The sequence below is a fragment of the Astyanax mexicanus genome, chromosome 1 (genome assembly GCF_023375975.1).
Source record: "Astyanax mexicanus isolate ESR-SI-001 chromosome 1, AstMex3_surface, whole genome shotgun sequence".
Classification (NCBI taxonomy): Eukaryota; Metazoa; Chordata; class Actinopteri; order Characiformes; family Acestrorhamphidae; genus Astyanax; species Astyanax mexicanus.
The window spans coordinates 8108100-8130071 of record NC_064408.1 but is presented as its reverse complement, the minus strand read 5'-3'; the positions used below and the strand labels follow the sequence as shown (position 1 = coordinate 8130071).

Here is a 21972-nt window from a genome sequence, read left to right as displayed (position 1 = left end):
ATTTTCAGAATGAATATATGATTATACAGCTCTGGAAAAAAAACAAGAGAACACTTCAGTTTCTGAATCAGTTTCTCTGATTTTGCTATTTATAGGTTTATGTTTGAGTAAAATGAACATTGTGGTTTTATTCTATAAACTACAGACAACATTTCTCCTAAATTCCAAATAAAAATATTGTAATTTTTAGAGCATTTATTTGCAGAAAATGAGAAATGGCTGAAATAACGAAAAAAGATGCAGAGCTTTCAGACCTTAAATAATGCAAAGAAAACAAATTTATATTCATAAAGGAATAATCCTGGTTTTTAATCACAGTTTATTTCATGCATCTTGGCATCATGTTCTCCTCCACCAGTCTTACACACTGCTTTTGGATAACTTTATGCTGCTTTACTCCTGGTGCAAAAATTCAATAAGTTCAGTTTGGTTTGGTGGCTTGCGATCATTAATTTTTCTCTTGATTATATTCAAGAGATTTTCAATTTGGTAAAATCATAAGAATGAAATTATGACTTTATGAAATTATGGTTTTGGTCTCACTAGGCTTTTGGCTCTCTCTCTCTCTCTCTCTCTCTCTCTCTCTCTCTCTCTCTTTCTTGCTTGTCCTTTATTAGTGGGCTGGCAGAGTGGGCTGTCCCCACAGAAAGAGAGAGAGAGAGAAAGAGAGAGAGAGAGAGAGAGTGAATGAAACACTTCAGCAGAGAGAGGAGGAGGAGGAGGAGGAGGAGAAGAGGGGTTGGGAGGGGGGGGGGGCTGAGCCATTAATAACTCATTAGTGAGGGGGGCTGAACTGAACCCGTCCCAATATAAGCGCACCCCCGGCCCCTGAGCGGGACACTCACTTTCCCCCCGGCTCATCAGTGCACACACTGCCCCCTCTCTCTCCCTGCTGTCCCGTCACTTCTGCCCGGAGCTGTAGAAGAGAGCCAGGAGCCATGGGGTCGGTGCTGCCGGCTGAGGCGCTGGTGCTGAAGGCTGGGTTCAAGCCTCAGCCTCACTCCCTGTGCGACATCATCACCTCCGACATCCTGCACAGCTTCCTGTACGGCCGCTGGAGGAACGTGCTGGGAGATCACCTGTCAGAGGAGAAACAGCATCTTCATCATCACCATCCTCATCATCATCATCATCAGCATCATCTTCTCCAGCAGCAGCACAGTGTCAGCCCCAAGACTGCCTTCACCGCTGAGGTCCTCGCTCAGAGCTTCACTGGAGGTAGGCACACCTTATCTCCTGTATATCTGCTGATATATTTCTCAATTTGAACTCTATATATTTATATGAAAATCATTTTATCATCTATATGGCACAACTTCATATGGTTCAACAGTTTCATCTCTCTCTAAAAGGAGTCGCACAAATGCTGTGAGCCAAAAACAAGACAAAAATATAACTTACAGGACATTTTTTAGTGTATTTTTAAAATATATGGCATCTATATGTTTAACAGTTTAATCTCTCTCTCTCTAAAAAGAGTCACACAAATGTTAAGAGACAAAAATGTGACAAAAAATATAACTTACAGGACCATTTTTAATGTGTTTTTCTTTAAATATATGGCATATATATGTTTAACAGTTTAATCTCTCTCTCTCTAAAGGAGATTCACACAAATGCTGTGATCCAAAAACGAGACAAAAAAATAAGTTACAGGACAGTTTTTTATGTTTTCTTTTTTAAATATATGGCATCTATATGTTCAACAGTTTAATCTGTTTCTAAAGGAGAGTCACACAAATGCTTAGAGCCAAAAACAAGACACAAATATAACTTACAGTACATTTTTTAGGGTTTTTTATATATATGTATGGCATCTATATGTTTAACACTTTAATCTCTCTCTCTCTAACGGAGAGTCACACAAATGCTTAGAGCCAAAAACAAGACAAAAAAAATAACTTACAAGACAGTTTTTTTTGTTTTCTTTTAAATATATGGCATCTATATGTTCAACAGTTTAATCTCTCTCTTTAAAAGAGAGTCACACAAATGCTGTGAGCCAAAAACGAGACTTAAAAAAAACTTTCAGGACACTTTTTTGTGTTTTCTTTTAAATATATGGCATCTATATGTTTAACAGTTTAATCTCTCTCTTTAAAAGAGAGTCGCACAAATGCTTAGGACCAAAAACATGACAAAAAATATAACTTACAGGACATTTTTTTATGTTTTCTTATTTAAATATATGGCATCTTTATGTTTAACAGTTTAATCTCCCTCTCTGAAGGAGAGTCGCACAAATGCTGTGAGCCAAAAACGAGAAAAAAAATAAACATTCAGAACAATTTTTTATGTTTTTTTTTTATATATATGGCATCTATATGTTCAACAGTTTAATCTGTCTCTGAAGGAGAGTCGCACAAATGCTGTAAGCCAAAAACATGACAAAAAATATAACTTACAGGACCATTTTTGGGGTTTTCTTTTTAAAATATATGGCATCTATATGTGTTAACAGTTTAATCTCTCTCTAAAGGAGAGTCGCACAAATGTTAAGAGACAAAAAAACGTGACAAAAAATATAACTTACAGGACAATTTTTTATGTTTTTTTTCTTTTAAATATATGGCATCTATATGTTCAGCAGTTTAATCTCTCTCTAAAAGAGATTCACAAATGCTGTGAGCCAAAAACGAGACAAAAAAAAATAACTTACAGGACAATTTTTTATGTTTTCTTTTAAATATATGGCATCTATGTGTTTAACAGTTTAATCTCTCTCTCTCTGAAGGAGAGTCGCACAAATGCTGTGAGCCAAAAACAAGACAAAAATATAACTTACAGGACATTTTTTTGTGTTTTCTTTTAAATATGGCATCTATATGTGTTCAACAGTGTAATCTCTCTCTCTGAAGGAGATTTGTACAAATGCTTAGAGACAAAAACGTGACAAAAAATATCACTTACAGGACAATTTTTTAATGTGTTTTTCTTTAAATATATGGCATCTATATGTTCAACAGTTTAATCTCTCTCTGAAGGAGAGTCGCACAAATGTTAAGAGACAAAACATGACAAAAAATATAATTTACAGGACATTTTTTTGTGTTTTCTTTTAAATATATGGCATCTATATGTTTAACAGTTTAATCTCTCTCTTTAAAAGAGAGTCGCACAAATGCTTAGGACCAAAACATGACAAAAAATATAACTTACAGGACATTTTTTTGTGTTTTTTTAAATATATTCATATATTATCAATAAATATATATGCTTTTTTCTTCCTTATAACTGTCATTCCATATCTCTACAGTATATATCTATTCCATCTATGCAGCCCCATTGAAAAGTTAGTTTGTAGTCAGTTGATTTTCTAAGTGCCATTTATTAAAAACATATTTATAATTATTTTATACTTAAGTATTTTTCCAATATTTGCTGCATTTCTACAGAATTTAACATATTAGAAACAAAAAGAAAAACATGACAGTATATGAGCTACCACTTTTTTTATAACATTGTTTCTTAAATTATAGAAGTTTTATTACAAATTGCCCATTTATCCATAATTTTGCAGTTTCAATTCAGTACTATGCAAATGTTGTGGAATTTTAATTTATTGCCATTTTTAGAGCACAGCTATTTAGGATTTGTATTTATTTTAGTGTAAAAACTCAAGGAATGCTCAAACTCATCATCTTGTACATTTATTAAATTATATAATATTTTTACCACCCTGATTCAAAACCTATATTCATATCTAAAATAAATTCATACCTATAATAAGTTCTACATTGTATTTTCCACATATATTTATATACCTTCTACTACTTATTATATTGTGATTTCATGACAATATCGCACGTATATATCTATATTTTACCACAAAGCTGGTGTTTATATAATATTTCATATGATATGTAAAAAATGTAAAGTGCTGTTTTGAGAGTTAATTGATAGAGGTGCTGTCCTATAATCATAATATAACCTCTAACATATTTTAAAGCATTTTAATAAAATAAATATATAACAGAAATGGATAACAGTATATATTTTTGCTTGCTGTAGATGTCACCTAAAGAGAGTATATGCTATATATTAAAGCATAATTAAATCTAAATTCAATATAAAAAAATAAAGAATATATATATATAAGTTAAAACCAATTAAAGACAATCATAAAAGTAGGGTAAAATAAAAATAAGTGAATTACCTGTGTTTAGGAATTTAGCTGGCTGTAAAAGTCATGTAAAGACAGTATATATTATATAAATTATATGTTATGTGTTTAAGCATGTAATTGAATTGAATTGAAGAATTGAAGTTTAATAAGACAAACTAAACACATGTTAAGTATATAATAAATAAGTCATAGTATATAGGTACATAGCATAAATAAATATACTACATAAATAAGTATATACTAAACTAAACTAAACAAGTCAAAGGCAAAATAAGTCAATTAGTGTTAATATTAGTGTTAATGAATTTTGCTTTCATATATATCGTATATATATGTTATATAATAATACCATAACTAAAGCTAAACTCAACTCACACATAGTAAAAAATGTATTGTTAATTAAGCAATTGATAATTGTTAAATGGTAGAGTAGCTCTCCTCTCCTGTCCTCCTGCACCACGAATAAAAGCAAAATAGTTTTAGTTTTAAAATGTGGAAAAAGTGGTAAAAATGTAAAAATCGAGGATAAAAAATGCAGGATTGAGTAAAGTGAGGTCTCACCTTCCCCTGTCACGGGGTCTCCGCTCTCCCCCACTGTCCCCAGTTTCTTCCCAAGGTCTCTGTGACTCTGGCATTACTGTTCTCCACTATTTTCCCACTTTGTCTCCTTTCTTCTCCCCCATTGAGCTCTTTAACCCGTTTAGTGCTCTGACCCCCTCCGTTTCCAGGCCTGTTAGGCGTGTAACTGCTGCTGACTAAAGAAAGAAGGGCATTAAATTCATTTGGTTAACTTTGTGCTTGACCTGAGAAAAAGTTTCCACTTAAACTGAGAGGGGAGGAGGAGCCCCCCCTGCTACCCCCCCCCCCCCTCTCAAATCGACCAACACCCACCTTTTCTTTCAGATGTCCCCCTGCTCTTTTTTCATTTTTTATCTGGTATTCATCCATCTCTGGACAGTCTCTTTTCCTCTTTTGGCAGCTCTGGGGCCTTTTTCTCTCTTTCTGAGGGCCTGAAAAGCTGGCTGTTCCTCCCCTAATGCACCATGAAGGCTAAAGCTAGAGCCTTTCACGCCGCGGCAGCGAGCTAATCGCCTCGCCGTTCTCTTTTCTTTTCTCCTCTGTTCCCTTCTTTTCTCCTTTTTGTTGTTTTTTTGTTTTCTCCCGAAATTCCAGGGTGCTTTAAACAAGCTCCCGTTTCATTCACAGCAAATTTATTGCTACAAAGTCCTTAAAAAGGATAATGAATTTGGAATTAGCCGCTCCCTTTCCAGCCGAGAGTCATGAATATCTTTGGGAAGCAGAACAAATTGCTGGACGCCGAGTAATGGAGGACCGTTTAACCTCTCTCGGGTCTCATTCGCCGCCGCGAATATTAATAATAGCCGTAATAACAATAATAAAAAAGACCCAAAGCTTTGATTGTGACATTTAAGAAAGGCAAGTGTCACTCTTTAAGCTCTCGAACGAATCTGAGTCTGTGTGGAGCTTTCCCTCCCAAACATTCAGCTCCACTTTAACCGTTTAATTCAATTTAGCATGGGTAAATTAGCTTGTATGTAATATTTCGTGACCGGCATTAAAAGGAGAAAATCTCATTTGCATGTCAGCTAGCTGAATTTGAAAGGTTTTAGTTCAGTTTTGTTTGGAAAATAATAATAAATCTCAAAATTTTGTGTGATTTTAGTGGTTTTACTGGATAACTATCTATCTACAAACTATCGCTACCCTAGTGAAAAAAAGTAGATTAAAGTATACTAAGCATTATTATGCTGTAGTGCGCTAAAGTGTTCTTGTAGCCACATTATTATTAATCAGTATATTTAAAGAGTGCTAAAATGAAACAACTTTTTTTTGTACTTATTATACTTTAATTACAGTATAAAAATAGTACTAAAGTTTTACTTAAATTGTGCTAAGTGTACTTAACTGTACTAAAATGGAACAACTTTTTTTGTACTTATTACTCTTTAATTACAGTATAAAAAATAGTACTTAAATTGTGCTAAGTGTACTTAACTATACTAAAATAGAACTATTTTAAATATACTTTTTAAGTAACATTTAAACTTTTAAATTCCTTCATGTATGTAACCCCATATTAGATATTAAATATGCTTACAGTAAAATTCTAATACATTACAATACATTAGAATATTACAACTGTATCACTATTTATTATACACCAGGTATATTAGATTAGAAATGTACTAAGAATTGATGTTAAATATATGTGATCTATTTACATTATAGTACATATATGCTTCTAGTTACTGTCTTTTGTAAGTAGCTCACTTCTAGTATATTCGTTGGGTATAAACATATATTTTAATATACTGTACTACAAATTTAGCATGTTACAAATTTACACATGTTTTAAAATTAGTTTTCTGAAGAGGTTAAAAGTCTCTGAACTGTTGAAGAACTTTAAATAAAATTAATTTAGCTTTATCCTTTGGCCCCTTTTCTTTCTTTATTCTTACAATCTCTTATTCTTAAGAGACTGAATGCGGTTCTTCTTAGGAATCCATCAGTTTAAAACTAATTTCTAACCATATATTTTTAAAAATGAGACTTATACTAATCATTTCATTCTTGCATCTTAAAAATGAATAACTAGTATTTTAATCTATTGATTATTTGTCCTGATTCAGAGCATATATTATTTTTATAGAAGCGAAACTGTTGACCTGATAAATATATATATATATATATATATATATATATATATATATATATATATATATATATATATTAATTTTACATAGTTGAATTCGTGCTGATGCAAATTTTACTGTTTTAAAACTTATTTGGAGCAAACGTACATTACCAGTCAAAAAGAGAGTTTTTATTTTAATTGTTTCTTTGATTTATTTTTTTATATTTAGGAATCCATCAGTTTAAACTGATTTCTAAACATTTAATAATCATAAAATGAGACAAAACTGTTTTATATGGTCCCTTATAGGACTCACTTTATACTCTATATACTATATTCTACATGGAGTACAACCTCTGTTACCTGCATTTTAAAAAATAAAGAAGCTACAAACATACATACAAGATGAAAAACCACACAGAAATATAAAAAATATATATTAAAAAGGACTATTAAAAAAAAAATGTCTCTTTAAGCCTTTTAAAACCTGGTGAGACTTTACAATAAGGGTCAAAATTAACAGTGTTAATTATACTTATAAGTTATTTTTAAACAGTTTATTAATGTCCGAACTAATTATTAATTGACACCAATTAAGACATCATTTAAAAAAGTAAATATTTTAATGGTTAAGAGTATTATAAATACTAATAATTACATATTGTAATGATTATTAATGTCTTAAATAGTATAAATTAATAATCAGTGCAGATTCTCGGGTTCTGTATCATATATACAGTGTTTTGTCTTATTATTTGTTCTATAAAGCTGCTTTCTGACACCTTCAGTTGTAAAAAAGTGCCATATAAATACATTTTGATTGATTGATTGATTGGTAAGCACTGTTAATTAATGTATGCGTATTGTAAAGTGTTACCTGTGGTTGATATAATGTTATTCATTGTGGAAAGGCTTAAATGATGAATGAACCAATAGAAATCTCTTTATCTTTAGGATGTTTTTCTTTCTATATCTAATTATGTTGTTAATTAGGAGATAAAATATGTTTTTTATGTTATTATAAATCTCATGTTGATGCTCACTGTGCTGCGTGTGTTTCAGAGGTGCAGAAGTTGTCGAGTTTGGTTCTGCCCAGCGAGGTGATCATCGCTCAGAGCTCCATCCCGGGCGAGGGTCTGGGGATCTTCTCTAAAGCCTGGATTAAAGCCGGGACTGAGATGGGTCCGTTCACCGGCCGCCTCGTCTCTCCTGAACACGTCGACCTGTTCAAGAACAACAACCTCATGTGGGAGGTGAGAAACCAGCAGCCCCCACTTAAAAATGATGAGTTTCTTTGATTTTACCAAATTGAAATCCTCTGGAATATAATCAAGAGGAAGATGGATGATCACAAGCCATGAAACCAAACTGAACTGCTTGAATTTTTGCACCAGGAGTAAAGCAGCATAAAGTTATCCAAAAGCAGTGTGTAAGACTGGTGGAGGAGGAGAACATGATTCCAAGACGCATGAAAACTGTGATTTAAAAACAGGGTTATTCCATCAAATATTGATTTCTGAACTCTTAAAACTTTATGAATATGAACTTGTTTTTTCTTTGCATTATTTGAGGTCTGAAAGCTCTGCATCTTTTTTGTTATTTCAGCCATTTCTTATTTTCTGCAAAAAATGCTCTAAATTACAATATATTTTTTTTGGAATTTGGGACAAATGTTGTTCGTAGTTTATAGAATAAAACAACAATGTTAATTTAACTCAAACATAAAGTGGGGGCTCTTATTTTTTTCCAGAGCTGTTTGTTCATAAATCCAGTTCAACACTGCAGTTATTACAGTACAGCAGTTATTTATAGAAAGAGACTGCATGGATTTGAATCACTAATTCCTTTAAAAAAATCCTAAAAGATTATTAAAGTATGTTCAGACAGTTATTAGGTTGTTATTATTAGTTTTATACAGGATACTAAATAAGCATTATACATAAGGGCAACATATTAATATAATATTAGAAATTTTATAGTTATAGGCATTTAGAACAGGGACTTTAATCAAATCAGTATCCATAGAAAATTGCTTTAAAAAAATAATAAATATCAGACTAATATTGCTAATATTATAAAAATGAAATGGATTTTTAAAAAATTAATATTTACTGTATATATTGTATATAAGGCGAACGACTATACTTTATGTACAATTTCAGCATTAACCCTGCGATATATCAGCAGCGCTTTTGTGTGGAATCACTCTAAAGAATCAATTTTTTAGAGTTATATTTTACTTTACTATTTTACTTTAGTTATTAATTCATATCATTTATAAAAACTATGCAAAAGAACCTTCCACTGAACGGTTATTTGGGAAATTAAAAGTTGTTCTGTTGTATGGAATCACTCTAAAAGAAAAAGCTTTATGATATTAGTCTATATATAATAGATTTGTATATTAAAGATAAGAGACTATGAGTAAATGGGAATATGACCTAATATCATTATTGGTATATAGTTCCTATATCTGTATCTCCCTATAACACAGAAATGTTGTTGTATTTGTACTTTTATACCTCACAGCAGAGACAAGGCGGTCACCGTAGCCTGCTATTAATTCTTAAATATGTTTGGTTAATAGTTTAATAGCAAATTAATTAAGAAGACAAAACCACACTCTTTAACCGAAGCTTCCAAATGGAAAATGAAAAGCTGTAGAAAACAGGAAAAGCTAATAAATATGTGTGTGTATATCACCTTTACATTACTAAATTACAGAAGAACCATCCACTGAGATCTTCTTTAAAGAACAGAAGGTGTTTTTTGTATGGAATCGCTCCATCATGCCGAATGTTAACAAGGACAAACAGATTTAACCATTTTGAACACACAAATGAACTGATTTTACAGTCTATCTCAACCACCCCAAACCTATCCCTAATTTCTAGACAACAACGCTGGGTAAATATTTCACTGTATATCATATTATAAGTACATGTCTATTTTAGCTTGGAGCATATTTTTACTGTCCAATAAAAAACATGTATCTCCAAAACAGCAACTTTATTATTATTATTATTATTATTATTATTTATTTCATTATAAACAAAATATATTTTATATACATAAGATTTTTTTTTACAAGTCACAAATAAAATGAAAGGCAGCAGAAAGAAGAATAATTTATTAATTTCATAATTTAGAACAATAGTAAACTTTACAAGAGAGATAAAACCTTCTAAACTTTTAAAGGGAGTCAATGTAAAAACTGTTTATTTCAGGTAATTTTGAAGAAATTCTATTGATCTATTCATCAAGAATTTTTGACACAGTGTAAGGGTCAGTTGGTTTGTTGAAATTATGTAGTAATTTAAAAATAATCAAAAATGGAGTTACTTGTTCTTAATTGGACAGCGGAGATACATAATACATTTTCAATAGCTATGAGGGGATATATATATATATATATATATATATATATATATATATATATATATATATATATATATATATATATAGGAGCTGCTCTAATCTCATTGTATATGTTATAGTGACAATAAAAGACATTCATTAATTCATCCATTTTTAAGCCTTTGATTTTATGGTGGTTTATGCTAACTTGAGCCATTTATAAAATCATCGCTTTTACAAATATCAGAAATTCACTCTTTTTTAACACTTTATTTGTAAGTCTCTTCACACTTAATCAAGTCACCCTTTTATAAATCTTTTTTTACAATAGTTTTATTAAAAGCCTTTAAATGTTTGAGCATGTTTCTGTAAAAAAAAATAGTTGCTGTAAAAAAACACAAATGTGTTAATAATAAAATCAAGTTAACAGTAATATTAACATAAATAATCAAATTCAATAATTTAAATAGAAAAAAGTTCACATGGTCCTCTATTATTTAGAAATATTGAATATTCTCCAATTACCTTATCAATAAACCTATTAAACTCATAGCAGATTTATTGATCAACCATGGTAAAGCATGTTTGGAAAAAAATATATATATATAATTGAAGAATAAATTTATGAAAGGGTCTGGGTGGATTAACAGAAAGTTAATTTTATCATTTGAACTTTTGATAAATTCGCTTTGTTTCGTTATAAATAAATTATTTTATGAAATTTAAATACAAGTAGTTGCATAACTTGTGAGATGGTTGTGGTGCTAACCGTGATGTTTCTCCTGATGCTCTCAGGTGTTTAATGAGGATGGAACGGTTCGCTGCTTCGTCGACGCCAGCCAAGAAGACCAGCGCAGCTGGATGACCTACATCAAGTGTGCTCGGAATGAGCAGGAGCAGAACCTGGAGGTGGTGCAGATCGGCAGCAGCATCTTCTACAAGGCTGTGGAGGTAACAAAAACTATACTAGTGCATCTCAAAAAATTAGAATATCATTAAAAAGTTACTTTATTTCAGTAATTCAGATCAAAATGTGAAACTTATATATTATATAGATGTATTATACACACAGAGTGATCAATTTTGAGTGTTTTTTTATTTTTTTGTTGGTGATTATGGCTTACAGCCAACCAGTGTGTCAAGTCCTGCTGGAAAATGAAATCCACACACTATCCACACTCCATAATAGTTGTCAGTAGCAGAGGGAAGCATGAAGTGCTGTAAGATTTTGTGGGAAAACTAAAACTGCACTGATTTTAGACTTGATAATAAAACACAGTGGATCAACACCAGCAGATCACATGTCTCTCCAAACCATCACTGATTGGTAGAAACTTCACACTAGACCTCGAGCAGCTTGTACTGTGTGTCTCTCCACTCCTCCTCCAGACTCTGCTCCATTGATTTACAAATGAAATGTAAAATTTACTGATGATCAGTGATGGTTTGGTGAGACATGTTGTTAGGCAAGATGGCAGAAGGTCATATTCTATAGTATAAAGTGTATTTGCAGTGTTGTATTGCAAAAATTAAGGAAAAGTTAAAGTTTTAAGCAATTATTTTTTATCTATTGAACCAAATCCACTCAGATAAATGTTTGCAATATTTTTTATCACTGGAACTGATTCTAGCATGTGCTTTCGTTCCCATTCAGACCATTCCTCCTGACCAGGAGCTGCTGGTTTGGTATGGAAATTCCCACAACACGTTCCTGGGCATTCCTGGTGTTCCAGGCACGGATGAAGAGCAGCAGAAAAAGAGCCGGAGTGGTGAGTGCTCTTGGATTACATCAATTTTGTTTTTTAAAAATTTTCCCATTTTCTTCCAATTTAGCTTCACCTCTTTTTAAATTGCTGCTGATGCAGCATTACTGAGTAGCATCACAGCACTAACTCTTAGAGAAAAGAGCAGCGACTCGGTTCTGATACATCAGCTCACAGACGCAGCCTTGTGCTGATCAACATCACCCTAGAAGTGATGAGAGGAAAGAGCGCCATCTACTGTATCCACCCAGAGAGAACAATGACAATTGTGCTCTCTCAGGGCTCCGGCAGCTGATGGCAAGCTGCATGACTGGGATTCGAACCAGCGATCTTCCCAGCGATTATAGTGGCAGCGCTTTATATTTGCGTTACTCCTTCCCAAAGTTAAAGCAAAAACATAAATTGATAGTTAACAAAAGTACAACCAAATTAAATAATGCATAATATAAGAATCAGGTACCAGCTACCCTATTTATCAGTGGAACAGGACCACCATGGATGAGGATTTGATTGCATTTGGCAACATGATAAGCATCAGTGGGGTCAGGATATTGGATGATCACCACCCCACCTCATTTCTAATTAACTCATCACATTTAATTGATTAATACATGCAAAGTTACAGCAAAAAAACCTTAAAGTACAAATAAATCGGTACCACTTTAAAATAAGACTACCTTTATAAAGGGTTTTAAATGGTTTACAATTAGTTTGTTAATGGTTACTAATTAGGTTGTAAATGCCTTAAAAATCATTAATAATCAGCTATAACACATACGTAGAAAGGGCAACAATGACCTGTTGTTTGCCAAATAGTGAACCCACAGCCATCTATATTGCTGCCCTTTCTGCGTATGTGTTATAACTGATTATTAATGATTTTTAAGAAATTTATAACCTAATTAGTAACCATTAATAAACTAATATATACCATTTATAAACCATTTATAAAGGTAGTCTTATTTTAAAGTGGTACCACTAAATCAAAATATAAATAATAAAAGAATGAAATAGACATACGTGAGACAAAAGACACAAGACAATAGTGCAATTTAAGATTATACCAGTTACTGTAGTTATGATGGGGGAATAAAGAAGGAATGACAGTACCAGTATAAACAGTATTAAAAGAACCTGTATAAACAGCAGTGCAAATGCAGCATTGTAAAAGCATAAGACTGTTGTTATAATGTGTTGTGTTGTATGTATTTGTGTGTGTGTGTGTGTGTGTTTGTGCTGAGCTGATAATAGTCGGGGTCGTTTGGGGGGATTATACTCATTAGACCTGCATTAATTACATAATTGCTCAGCTTTGTGTTTGTGTTGACTCTCTGAGAATGAATGAGATCCTTATCGCACAAATCCTCAAGCGAGCGCGCCCTCTAGTGGCCATACACAGCACAGATACTCACCTGTGTTCAAACAGAATAGACATTTTTCTATCTATTTATATATATATATATATATATATATATATATATATATATATATATATATATATATATATATATATATATATATATATATATATATATAGCTGTGGGAAAAAAGAATAAACCACTTCAGTTTCTGAATCAGTTTCTCTGATTTTGCTATTTATATGTTTGAGTAAAATCAACATTGATGTTTTATTCTATAAACTACAAACAACATTTCTCCCAAATTCCAAATAAAATATTGTCATTTAGAGCATTTATTTGCAGAAAATGAGAAATGGCTGAAATAACAAAAAATGCAGATCTTTCAGACCTCAAATAATGCAAAGAAAACAAGTTCATATTCATAAAGTTTTAAGAGTTCAGAATTCAATATTTTGTGGAATAACCCTGGTTTTTAATCACAGTGTTTATTCATCTTGGCATCATGCTCTCCTCCACCAGTCTTACACACTGCTTTTGGATAACTTTATGCCTTTACTCCTGGTGCAAAAATTCAAGCAGTTCAGTTTGGTTTGATGGCTTGTGATCATCCATCTTCCTCTTGATTATATTACAGAGGTTTTCAGTTTGGTAAAATCAAAGAAAATAATCAATTTTAAGATTTTTTCCAGAGCTGTATACTTTCCAGAACACAATAGAATTTTTTCTTATTTGACCTTATTTTTTTTATTTGGATAGATATATAGATTGATGTTGGTGGCCAGCTGGGGCAGGGTCAGGGATAAGAAGAAGGAAACTGTCTTAAAAATGGACAGAAAAAATATATAAAGTGATCATTAATTACTGTTCTCTATGAGTATAACAGAAATAATTAAAATACACTGAGATGCCAAATGTCATGGGACAGGAACTAGTATGGTATACCCATAACTTTTGGCATCGCAAGTTACACAACTAATGTTCTAGTAATGTACTTAAAACCTGTGACATAATAACAGTTTACAATGTAACAATGTTATTAAAAAAAAAAAACATTTCTCATATAATGTTGCCAGCTAGACAAATACTAACATTGTGGAAACGGTAAAAGTAACATTCCTAAAACTACAAATTAACACAAGTGGTGCTAAAGTAACGTTTGCGGAACGTTTAAAAAAAAAAGTTCAATAAAAACATTCTATTAACAAGGAAACGTGACAGATTGAATGATCTAAGAACTTCAAATAACATTCAGAAAACATTCTAACAAAAATTTGAAAAAACTTAGCTGGGATTGCTGCAATGCTCTGTGCAAAATGTGTGTGTTACAATTAATGTTCTTTTAACGTTATGTCTGTGAAGTTTTCTGGATGTTCTTATCATGTTTTTTTTATTTATTAAACATTTTTAAACGTTTTGGTACTTGAGTAGACTTGGTTAAAACTTGGTTGTTTTTGGTTTTCGGAATTTTAGTTTTTAACATTTCCACAATGTTTAGAATATTATGTGAGGAATGTTTTATTAGCATTATTGTGCTGCAAAACATTATTATCTCACACTTTTCAGAACGTTTAATGGAACTTAATTTCTTCAACATTAGAAGCTAACCTTCTGGGAACCTTTACAAAATGTTGCTAAACGTTCTTATAACGTTCTCTCTTAGGTGGGAGGAATGTGGATGTGTTTGTTTTTTGCTGGATTTGTTTCTATGTTTAAATGGACAGTTCTAGACAGAAGCCGCCGGTCATGATCATTATTACCATCCACTGTGCTGTCCACTGTTGGGTGGTGATGCCTTCACCTATGATAAACTTTTCCAAAATATATATAATATTTTTATCTTATCTCTCTTGTCTCACAGATGACCTCCACTCATGCGATGGCATCTCCACCTCCTCCCCTCCCTCCTCCTCCTGCTCCTCCTCCTCCTCCTCCTCCTCCTCTTCCTCAGCAGCTGCCAGCCGCATGCGCTGCGTCATCTGCCACCGCGGCTTCAACTCCCGCAGTAACCTGCGCTCCCACATGCGCATCCACACCCTGGACAAGCCCTTCGTCTGCCGCTTCTGCAACCGCCGCTTCAGCCAGTCCTCCACCCTGCGCAACCACGTCCGCCTGCACACCGGCGAGCGCCCCTACAAGTGCCACGTCTGCCAGAGCGCCTACTCCCAGCTAGCGGGGCTCAGAGCCCACCAGAAGAGCGCCAGGCACCGACCACCCAACCCTGAGGCCGGCCAGCCCTCACCTCCGCCCCCACAGATCACCGTCATGGCCTCCATGGCCCAGCCGGTGCCACTGGTACACCACATAGCCACCATGGTGCTCTGAGGAGCGTATCCACACTGAAGAAAATTATGAGTGAAAATTACTTAAAAAAAACTTTTCCATCTTTCTGCATTTGCTTTTTTTTAAGTAAATTTAATTTCAGATAAATTTAAGTAACTTCAACTCGGATTCAAGACTTAAATGTTACATTGAGTAAATAAGTGAACTGATCTTCAGTCAATTCTTTCTTTTAGTAAACTTTACTTCATTTATTTTTACTGAATCAATCCTTTCTTTTAGTAAACTTTACTTCATTTATTTTTACTGAATCAATCCTTTCTTTTACAATAAAATATTACTCAAATAATTTATGATACATAATATATTATAATTCCTGAAACGTAAATATTTTAGTTAAAACACACATATTACACTGTCTCAATGTGTGAATGTATTTAACTAAAATATTTTAATTTCAGGAATTATAATATATTATGTATCATAAATTATTTGAATAATATTGTATAAATTAAGTAATTGTAATTAGGTACGATTGAATGCAGAAATTAAGTAAAGTTTAATAAAAGAAAGGATTGATTCAGTAAAAATAAATGAAGTAAAGTTTACTAAAAGAAAGGATTGATTCAGTAAAAATAAATGAAGTAAAGTTTACTAAAAGAAAGGATTGATTCAGTAAAAATAAATGAAGTAAAGTTTACTAAAAGAAAGGATTGACTGAAGTTCAGTTCACTTATTTACTTATTTATGTAACATTTAAGTCTTAAAACCGAGTTAAAGTTACTTAAATTGATCTGAAATTAAATTTACTTAAAAAAAAGCAAATGCAGAAAGTTGCGAAACTCTTTTTTAAGTAAATTTTACTCATTATTTTCTTCAGTGCATGTGTTTGGACAATGGGACAAATGTTGCACTTTAATCATTCACCAAAATTGTGGTGTGTTGCCCTAACTGACCTATGATTCGAATTTAGTATTTGGGTCGTGTTCACACTTGCTTTATTAATCCACTTCATATTCCTGAATTAAACCAAGGTGGTCAAAACCAGCAGAATGACCTCAAATGACATATGAAAAGCAAGAAATTCAGTACAAGTACAAACCTGACATGGTGGTTGGTGTGGCGCAGTGGATAACACCACTGCCTGCTTATAACCTAGACAAGGCAAAGCAAGGCAGGTTTATTTATACAGCACCTTTCATACACAACGGTCATTCAGAGTGCTTTTTTACAAATTAGAAAATACTAAGAGAAGTCAAATTAAAAAACATGCAAAAGGATAACAATAAAATAAGAATAAAGCATGAATAAAACATGATTAAAAAAATATATAAGATGGAAAATTGTTGTCAGTGTTTTAAACTGACCTGAAAACCTACCACATCATGTGGAAGACTGGGGTTCAATTCCCACTCTGGGTGACTATACTGTGTCCTTGGGCAAGACTCCTAAAACTACATTGGCCCAACTCTGTAATAGAAATAACCTTGTAAGTTGCTCTGGATAAGAGAGTCCTGCTGGAAAATGAAATCCGCATCTCCATAAAAGTTGTCAGTAGCAAAGAGAAGAAGCATGAAGTGCTGTAAGATTTTGTGGGAAAACTAAACTGCACTGACTTTAGACTTGATAATAAAACACAGTGGATCAACACCAGCAGATGACATGTCTCTCCAAACCATCACTGATCTTCAGTAAATTTTACATTTCATTTGTAAATCAAGGGATCAGAGTCTGGAGGAAGAGTGGAGAGACACACAGTCCAAACTGCTTGACACAGTGTGAAGTTTCTACAATCAGTGATGGTTTGGATGTGTACAGTACCAGTCAAAAGTTTGGACATTACATTTTTTTATTATTTAAAAATGTTCTGCGTTGTAGGCTAATACTAAACTCTTAAATAAGAAGCACCTCTTGCTTAGATGACAGCTCTAAACATATTGGCTGGATGAGGTAGAGTCATCTGGATTTCAGGCTTTTTTCAGTTAACAGCTGTGCTGAACTCATCAAGAGTTAATTATTTAAATGTCTTGTCTCTTAATAAAGTGTTTGAGAGCATCTGTTGTAAAGTAGTGAAGAGGTAGAGTTACAGGTATAGAGTGAATAATAGCTCTATTTGAGTAATGTTCTAATCCAGATTATGAGAAGCAAGAACTACTCAACTAAGTAAAGGAAAAAATCAGGTGCAGTCACTGCAAAGGCCATCAAAAACATTATAATGATGGAACTGGCACTCATAAGCCTGAATAACTTCACTATTCATTTACAATGTAGGACGAAAAGAAAAGGGAAACATTAAATTACAAGATGTGTCTAAACTTCTGACTGGTACTGTATACATATATAACCTGATAATGAAGCAGGCCAAGATGAAACACTACTTATAACTTCAGTGTGAATGGGCGGGGCTAAACTTTATTTTATCATCGCTGTCCAATGAAAAACACTCGAAATACTCTCCAAAACAGCAGCTTTACAGGAGAGAGAAAAAACCTTGTAAACTTTCAATTGAAAGTCAATGTAAAAATAGTTTATTTCAGGTCATTTTGATTCATTTCTATTGGTCCGTTCATCAAGAAATTTTGGCACAGTGTGAGGAACAGTTTGTTTGTTCAAATTATGTAGTAAACTAAAAATCGACAAAAATGGAGATAAGTGTTTTTCATAGGACAGCGACGATATACTGAATAGGCAGATACTATTGCTCAATGGGGAAAAAATGCCATGATTTTGTTGTGACATCAGGCTTTTTGACAGTTTTTTTTATTATCAGATTAGTTTCCATTTAAGCAATAGAACATGAGAGGGAGTGTGTTATCAAGAATAACATCAGCCAAAGGCGAGTGCTGTAGATCATCACAACCGTGATGTTATTCGTGATAACACACTCCCTCCTGTGTTCTATTGCTTTTAAACAACATTTTTTTTTTTTACAAAATGAATAAAGAAAATAAATCAAAGAACTTTAAGAAATTAAGAATAATTATGGTTTAATATGGACTGTGCCTTCCGCCAAAAAGTAGTTCCACCACAACTGTAACAGAACTGAAACTTAACTACAAAACGGTGTATAGTTCATACAGACTAACACCACGAAAGTTAGCTTGAAATCTAAATTGGGAATAAGTGAAGATGGCAACGTTAGGAGCGTGAAATAGCGCTAATACTCTCCTCTCCTGCTCTGTGGAGTCGTCTTCAGGTGAACGCTGCGCATTTTTTGAGCATTTCTGCTTGTTTTGCTGGGTGGTGTTGGTTTTAGCTAGCCAGCTGGACTGTCTTTAGCTTAGCGTAGCTTGCTTTAGCTCAGCATTAGCTTAGCCTAGCCTGGCTGGTTAGCATTCTGGCTGTCAGACAGCATTAGCCGAGCGATTTTCCTTCCCATTTTTTCCCCACAAAAGATGAGTCAGCGCTGCGAGCTGCGGGCGAGCGTGCTGTGGCTGAGCGCTAGCCTGTGCTAAGCTAACGCTGCTGCGGGTGTACTGTGTGTATATGCCGTTACTCGGCAACGCATCGGCGGAGTGATACAAGTTTAGTGTGAGGAGGCCGTGATGGTATCACATAAATCAGCACAGCTAGATCACTTCTCAACCAATCAGATTGTGAGGTCGGAACTAACTGTTGTATAATTACAGGTATTCACTATATGGACAGTGGAGTAAATCTCATATCTATACCGTTAATGATGAACATTGTTAACACACGCAATGCCTTAAAACAGAGCCGGAATCAGTATAAAATACACTTACGTCTCTTTTATATGTGGTAATATGCTGTTCAGCCTTTTAATGATCACTGTTTGTTCCGTTAGAAAGGGATATGAGTGTGTAAAATCAGTGTATATAATGTGAATATGCTGTGAATATGTATTTGAGTTGTACTGAAAGATGTAAAAGATGGACAGTTGCTGTAAATACACACGATTCATGACGTGAACCTGTTAAATCTCTGTGTAAAATGAGCTGTGAGTCTGGTTCGGACAGTCATCACGTTTTGTCTGACGTTTTGTCTGCTGTAAATATGTTTGTATGATTTGTTTATTGTTAATAAAAGTCATTAAATATAATGTATGCGTAATGCTTATGTGCATGCTTTCAGATCAAAGACAGTTTCAGGATTTATTAATTATTATTTTAGCCTTGCTTTAACTATAAAAGGACAGATTTTACTTAAAACTATTTTTAACTTTATTTACTAATGTGCAAAAGTTTGGGCATGGTTTATTGATAATAATAATAATACTGTGATGTGCTCCACAACATCACGTAATAAAAACAATAAAAAAAATAATAAAATCAGCAGAAGAGAACATGACATTCAGATATATATATATAGGTTGCAATCCATTAAGTAACCCACAATAACTTAAATATCACTTAATATTTTTCATATTGTCCCCATATTGAACTTAAAGATCTGTTACAGTAACTTATTAAAATTAAATTGAAATAATTAAAAAAATGTTTATTGTAATGCTGAGTTAGTGTTTTACTGAGCTAATAAACATTTACTGCCCAGATAAGAAGCTTTTTCTTTACTTAAATTCCCACAGGTGCCTAAAACAATTACACAATACACACACAGTGATCTATTATTATTTTATCTTACAGCTTATTATGTCTTACAGCAAATGAAAACCCCCAAAAATAGAATACTATATAAGACCAATTCGTACTTTTGGTACAGTGTGGGCAGTGTGCCAAGTCCTGCTGAAAAATGAAATTCACATGTCCATAAAAGTTGTCCAGCAGGGGGAATCCTGAAGTGCTGTAAGATTTTGTGGGAAAACAAAACTGCACTGACTTTAGACTTGATAATAAAACACAGTGAACTAAAACCAGCATCTTCAAACCATGTCATCTATATACAGGGGTTGGACAATGAAACTGAAACACCTGGTTTTAGACCACAATAATTTATTGTGGTGACGGACAGTTCTGGTGGAAACAGGAGAGTTGAGGTGCACATTTAATTCTGTCGTGATTTGATCAGCCGTGGTTTTATGTTTTTTGGATACAATCCGGGTTAGCACCCGAACATCCCTTTCAGACAGCTTCCTCTTACAGCGTCCACAGTTAATCCTGTTGGATGTGGTTGGTCCTTCTTGGTGGTATGCTGAAATTACCCTGGATACCGTGGCTCTTGATGCATCACAAAGACTTGCTGTCTTGGTCACAGATGCACCAGCAAGACGTGCACCAACAATTTGTCCTCTTTTGAACTCTGGTATGTCACCCATAATGTTGTGTGCATTGCAATATTTAGAGCAGAACTGTGCTCTTACCCTGCTAATTGAACCTTCACACTCTGCTCTTACTGGTGCAATAATGTGCAATTAATGAAGATTGGACACCAGGCTGCTCCAATTTAGCCATGAAACCTCCCACACTAAAATGACAGGTGTTTCAGTTTAATTGTCCAACCCCTGTATATATACGCTTTTAAAACAGTGTACATGTCTATATATATGTGTGTGTGTAAGCTGAACAGAACTGGACACTATTTTAAGTAAATAATACTAAACTCAACAGACAGGGCTCCCCTTTATAGCATTAGGTCCTCCTTAGGGGAGATAATTCTGAAGCTGCTGGTGTAGTTCTGCTCCACTAGGTGGGGGTAGAAGCTAAACAGTGGACTGATGCTTTACAATACTTCTTATATTTATGAGTTCTTTACTTTACAGTATATAAAACGGACCTGCTATTTTTATTTTACTGTAAGTTAGTTGTAATTTAGTTTTTTTCTGTTTGGCTTGGGGTTACTGTAAGGTAAAAGTGAAAATGATATACTGAAAAATTAAAGTGTTTAATTCAGAGGCAAAACAAATCACATGCAATAATTCAATGTAAAATAATTCAGTGCTAAAAATTCTCTTTTAAAATGCAAAATCTGGTGACACTGTTTTACTTCCATATAAGGTGCTGTTGCTAGTGCTGGCCTCTAGGTGGCAATAGATGCACTATGCCTAGCTATTTTTTTCTATTTCCTGCTGCTGCTCACCCAGGAAGCCACAGTTTTGTGTGCTTTCTCTAAAGGTGAGACATGCAGTGTTGTGCTCTGATATTAATCCTAATTAATCCTTTAAAAATATATGCCATCCATTAATATTTTGGACAGATTTATACTGCATTACATCTTGTGTTCTGTTAGATGTATACATTTAACCGTATTTTTGTGTTCTATTTGCGTATTTGGTGTTTTAATATTTCAGTTAGTGTGGTGTATATCTGGGAGTTTAAATCATTTATTTTATTAGTCATGGAGTTTCAAATACCAGTTTTTATTGCAGAGTCATTTTAGAGCAACTATTTCTCTGTAATGTTGATCTCTGAGTGCAAATGGATAATTGCACTTAATTAATTGACAGTGTTGTGTGCTTTCTCTAAAGCTGAAGTTATGATGAGCTGCTGTGTGACCCTGAGAATAAAACAGAGCATC

General features: G+C 33.5%; 1 protein-coding gene and 2 long non-coding RNA genes across 3 annotated transcripts; 1 reads left to right on the top strand and 2 right to left on the bottom strand.

Moving 5' to 3' along the window:
* The first annotated feature begins 799 nt into the window (after positions 1-799).
* LOC103030153 (PR domain zinc finger protein 12) lies at positions 800-15700 on the top strand. Its single transcript, XM_007252084.4, has 5 exons — positions 800-1218; positions 7845-8035; positions 10935-11090; positions 11794-11908; positions 15122-15700. The coding sequence occupies exons 1-5, from the start codon at positions 939-941 to the stop codon at positions 15583-15585; spliced, it is 1206 nt and encodes a 401-aa protein (XP_007252146.3). The 5' UTR covers positions 800-938; the 3' UTR covers positions 15586-15700.
* LOC111192177 (uncharacterized) lies at positions 991-7910 on the bottom strand. The gene is made up of 3 exons (XR_002649830.2): positions 7826-7910; positions 4688-4881; positions 991-1079 (listed from the first exon to the last, which is right to left on the bottom strand). It is a non-coding gene; the product is annotated as an uncharacterized LOC111192177 (long non-coding RNA).
* LOC125780546 (uncharacterized) lies at positions 7916-17372 on the bottom strand. Its single transcript, XR_007423775.1, has 4 exons — positions 16920-17372; positions 16643-16695; positions 10909-11082; positions 7916-8005 (listed from the first exon to the last, which is right to left on the bottom strand). It is a non-coding gene; the product is annotated as an uncharacterized LOC125780546 (long non-coding RNA).
* Between the last annotated feature and the right edge of the window lie 4600 nt (positions 17373-21972).

Bases quoted from the DNA above. Each gene is read 5' to 3' on its own strand.
- LOC103030153 (XM_007252084.4), top strand. From the start codon at position 939: ATGGGGTCGGTGCTGCCGGCTGAGGCGCTGGTGCTGAAGGCTGGGTTC. The intron at 1,219-7,844 runs GTAGGCACACCT...CGTGTGTTTCAG, and splicing joins CGCTCAGAGCTTCACTGGAG to AGGTGCAGAAGTTGTCGAGT. The intron at 11,091-11,793 runs GTAACAAAAACT...GTTCCCATTCAG, and splicing joins TCTTCTACAAGGCTGTGGAG to ACCATTCCTCCTGACCAGGA.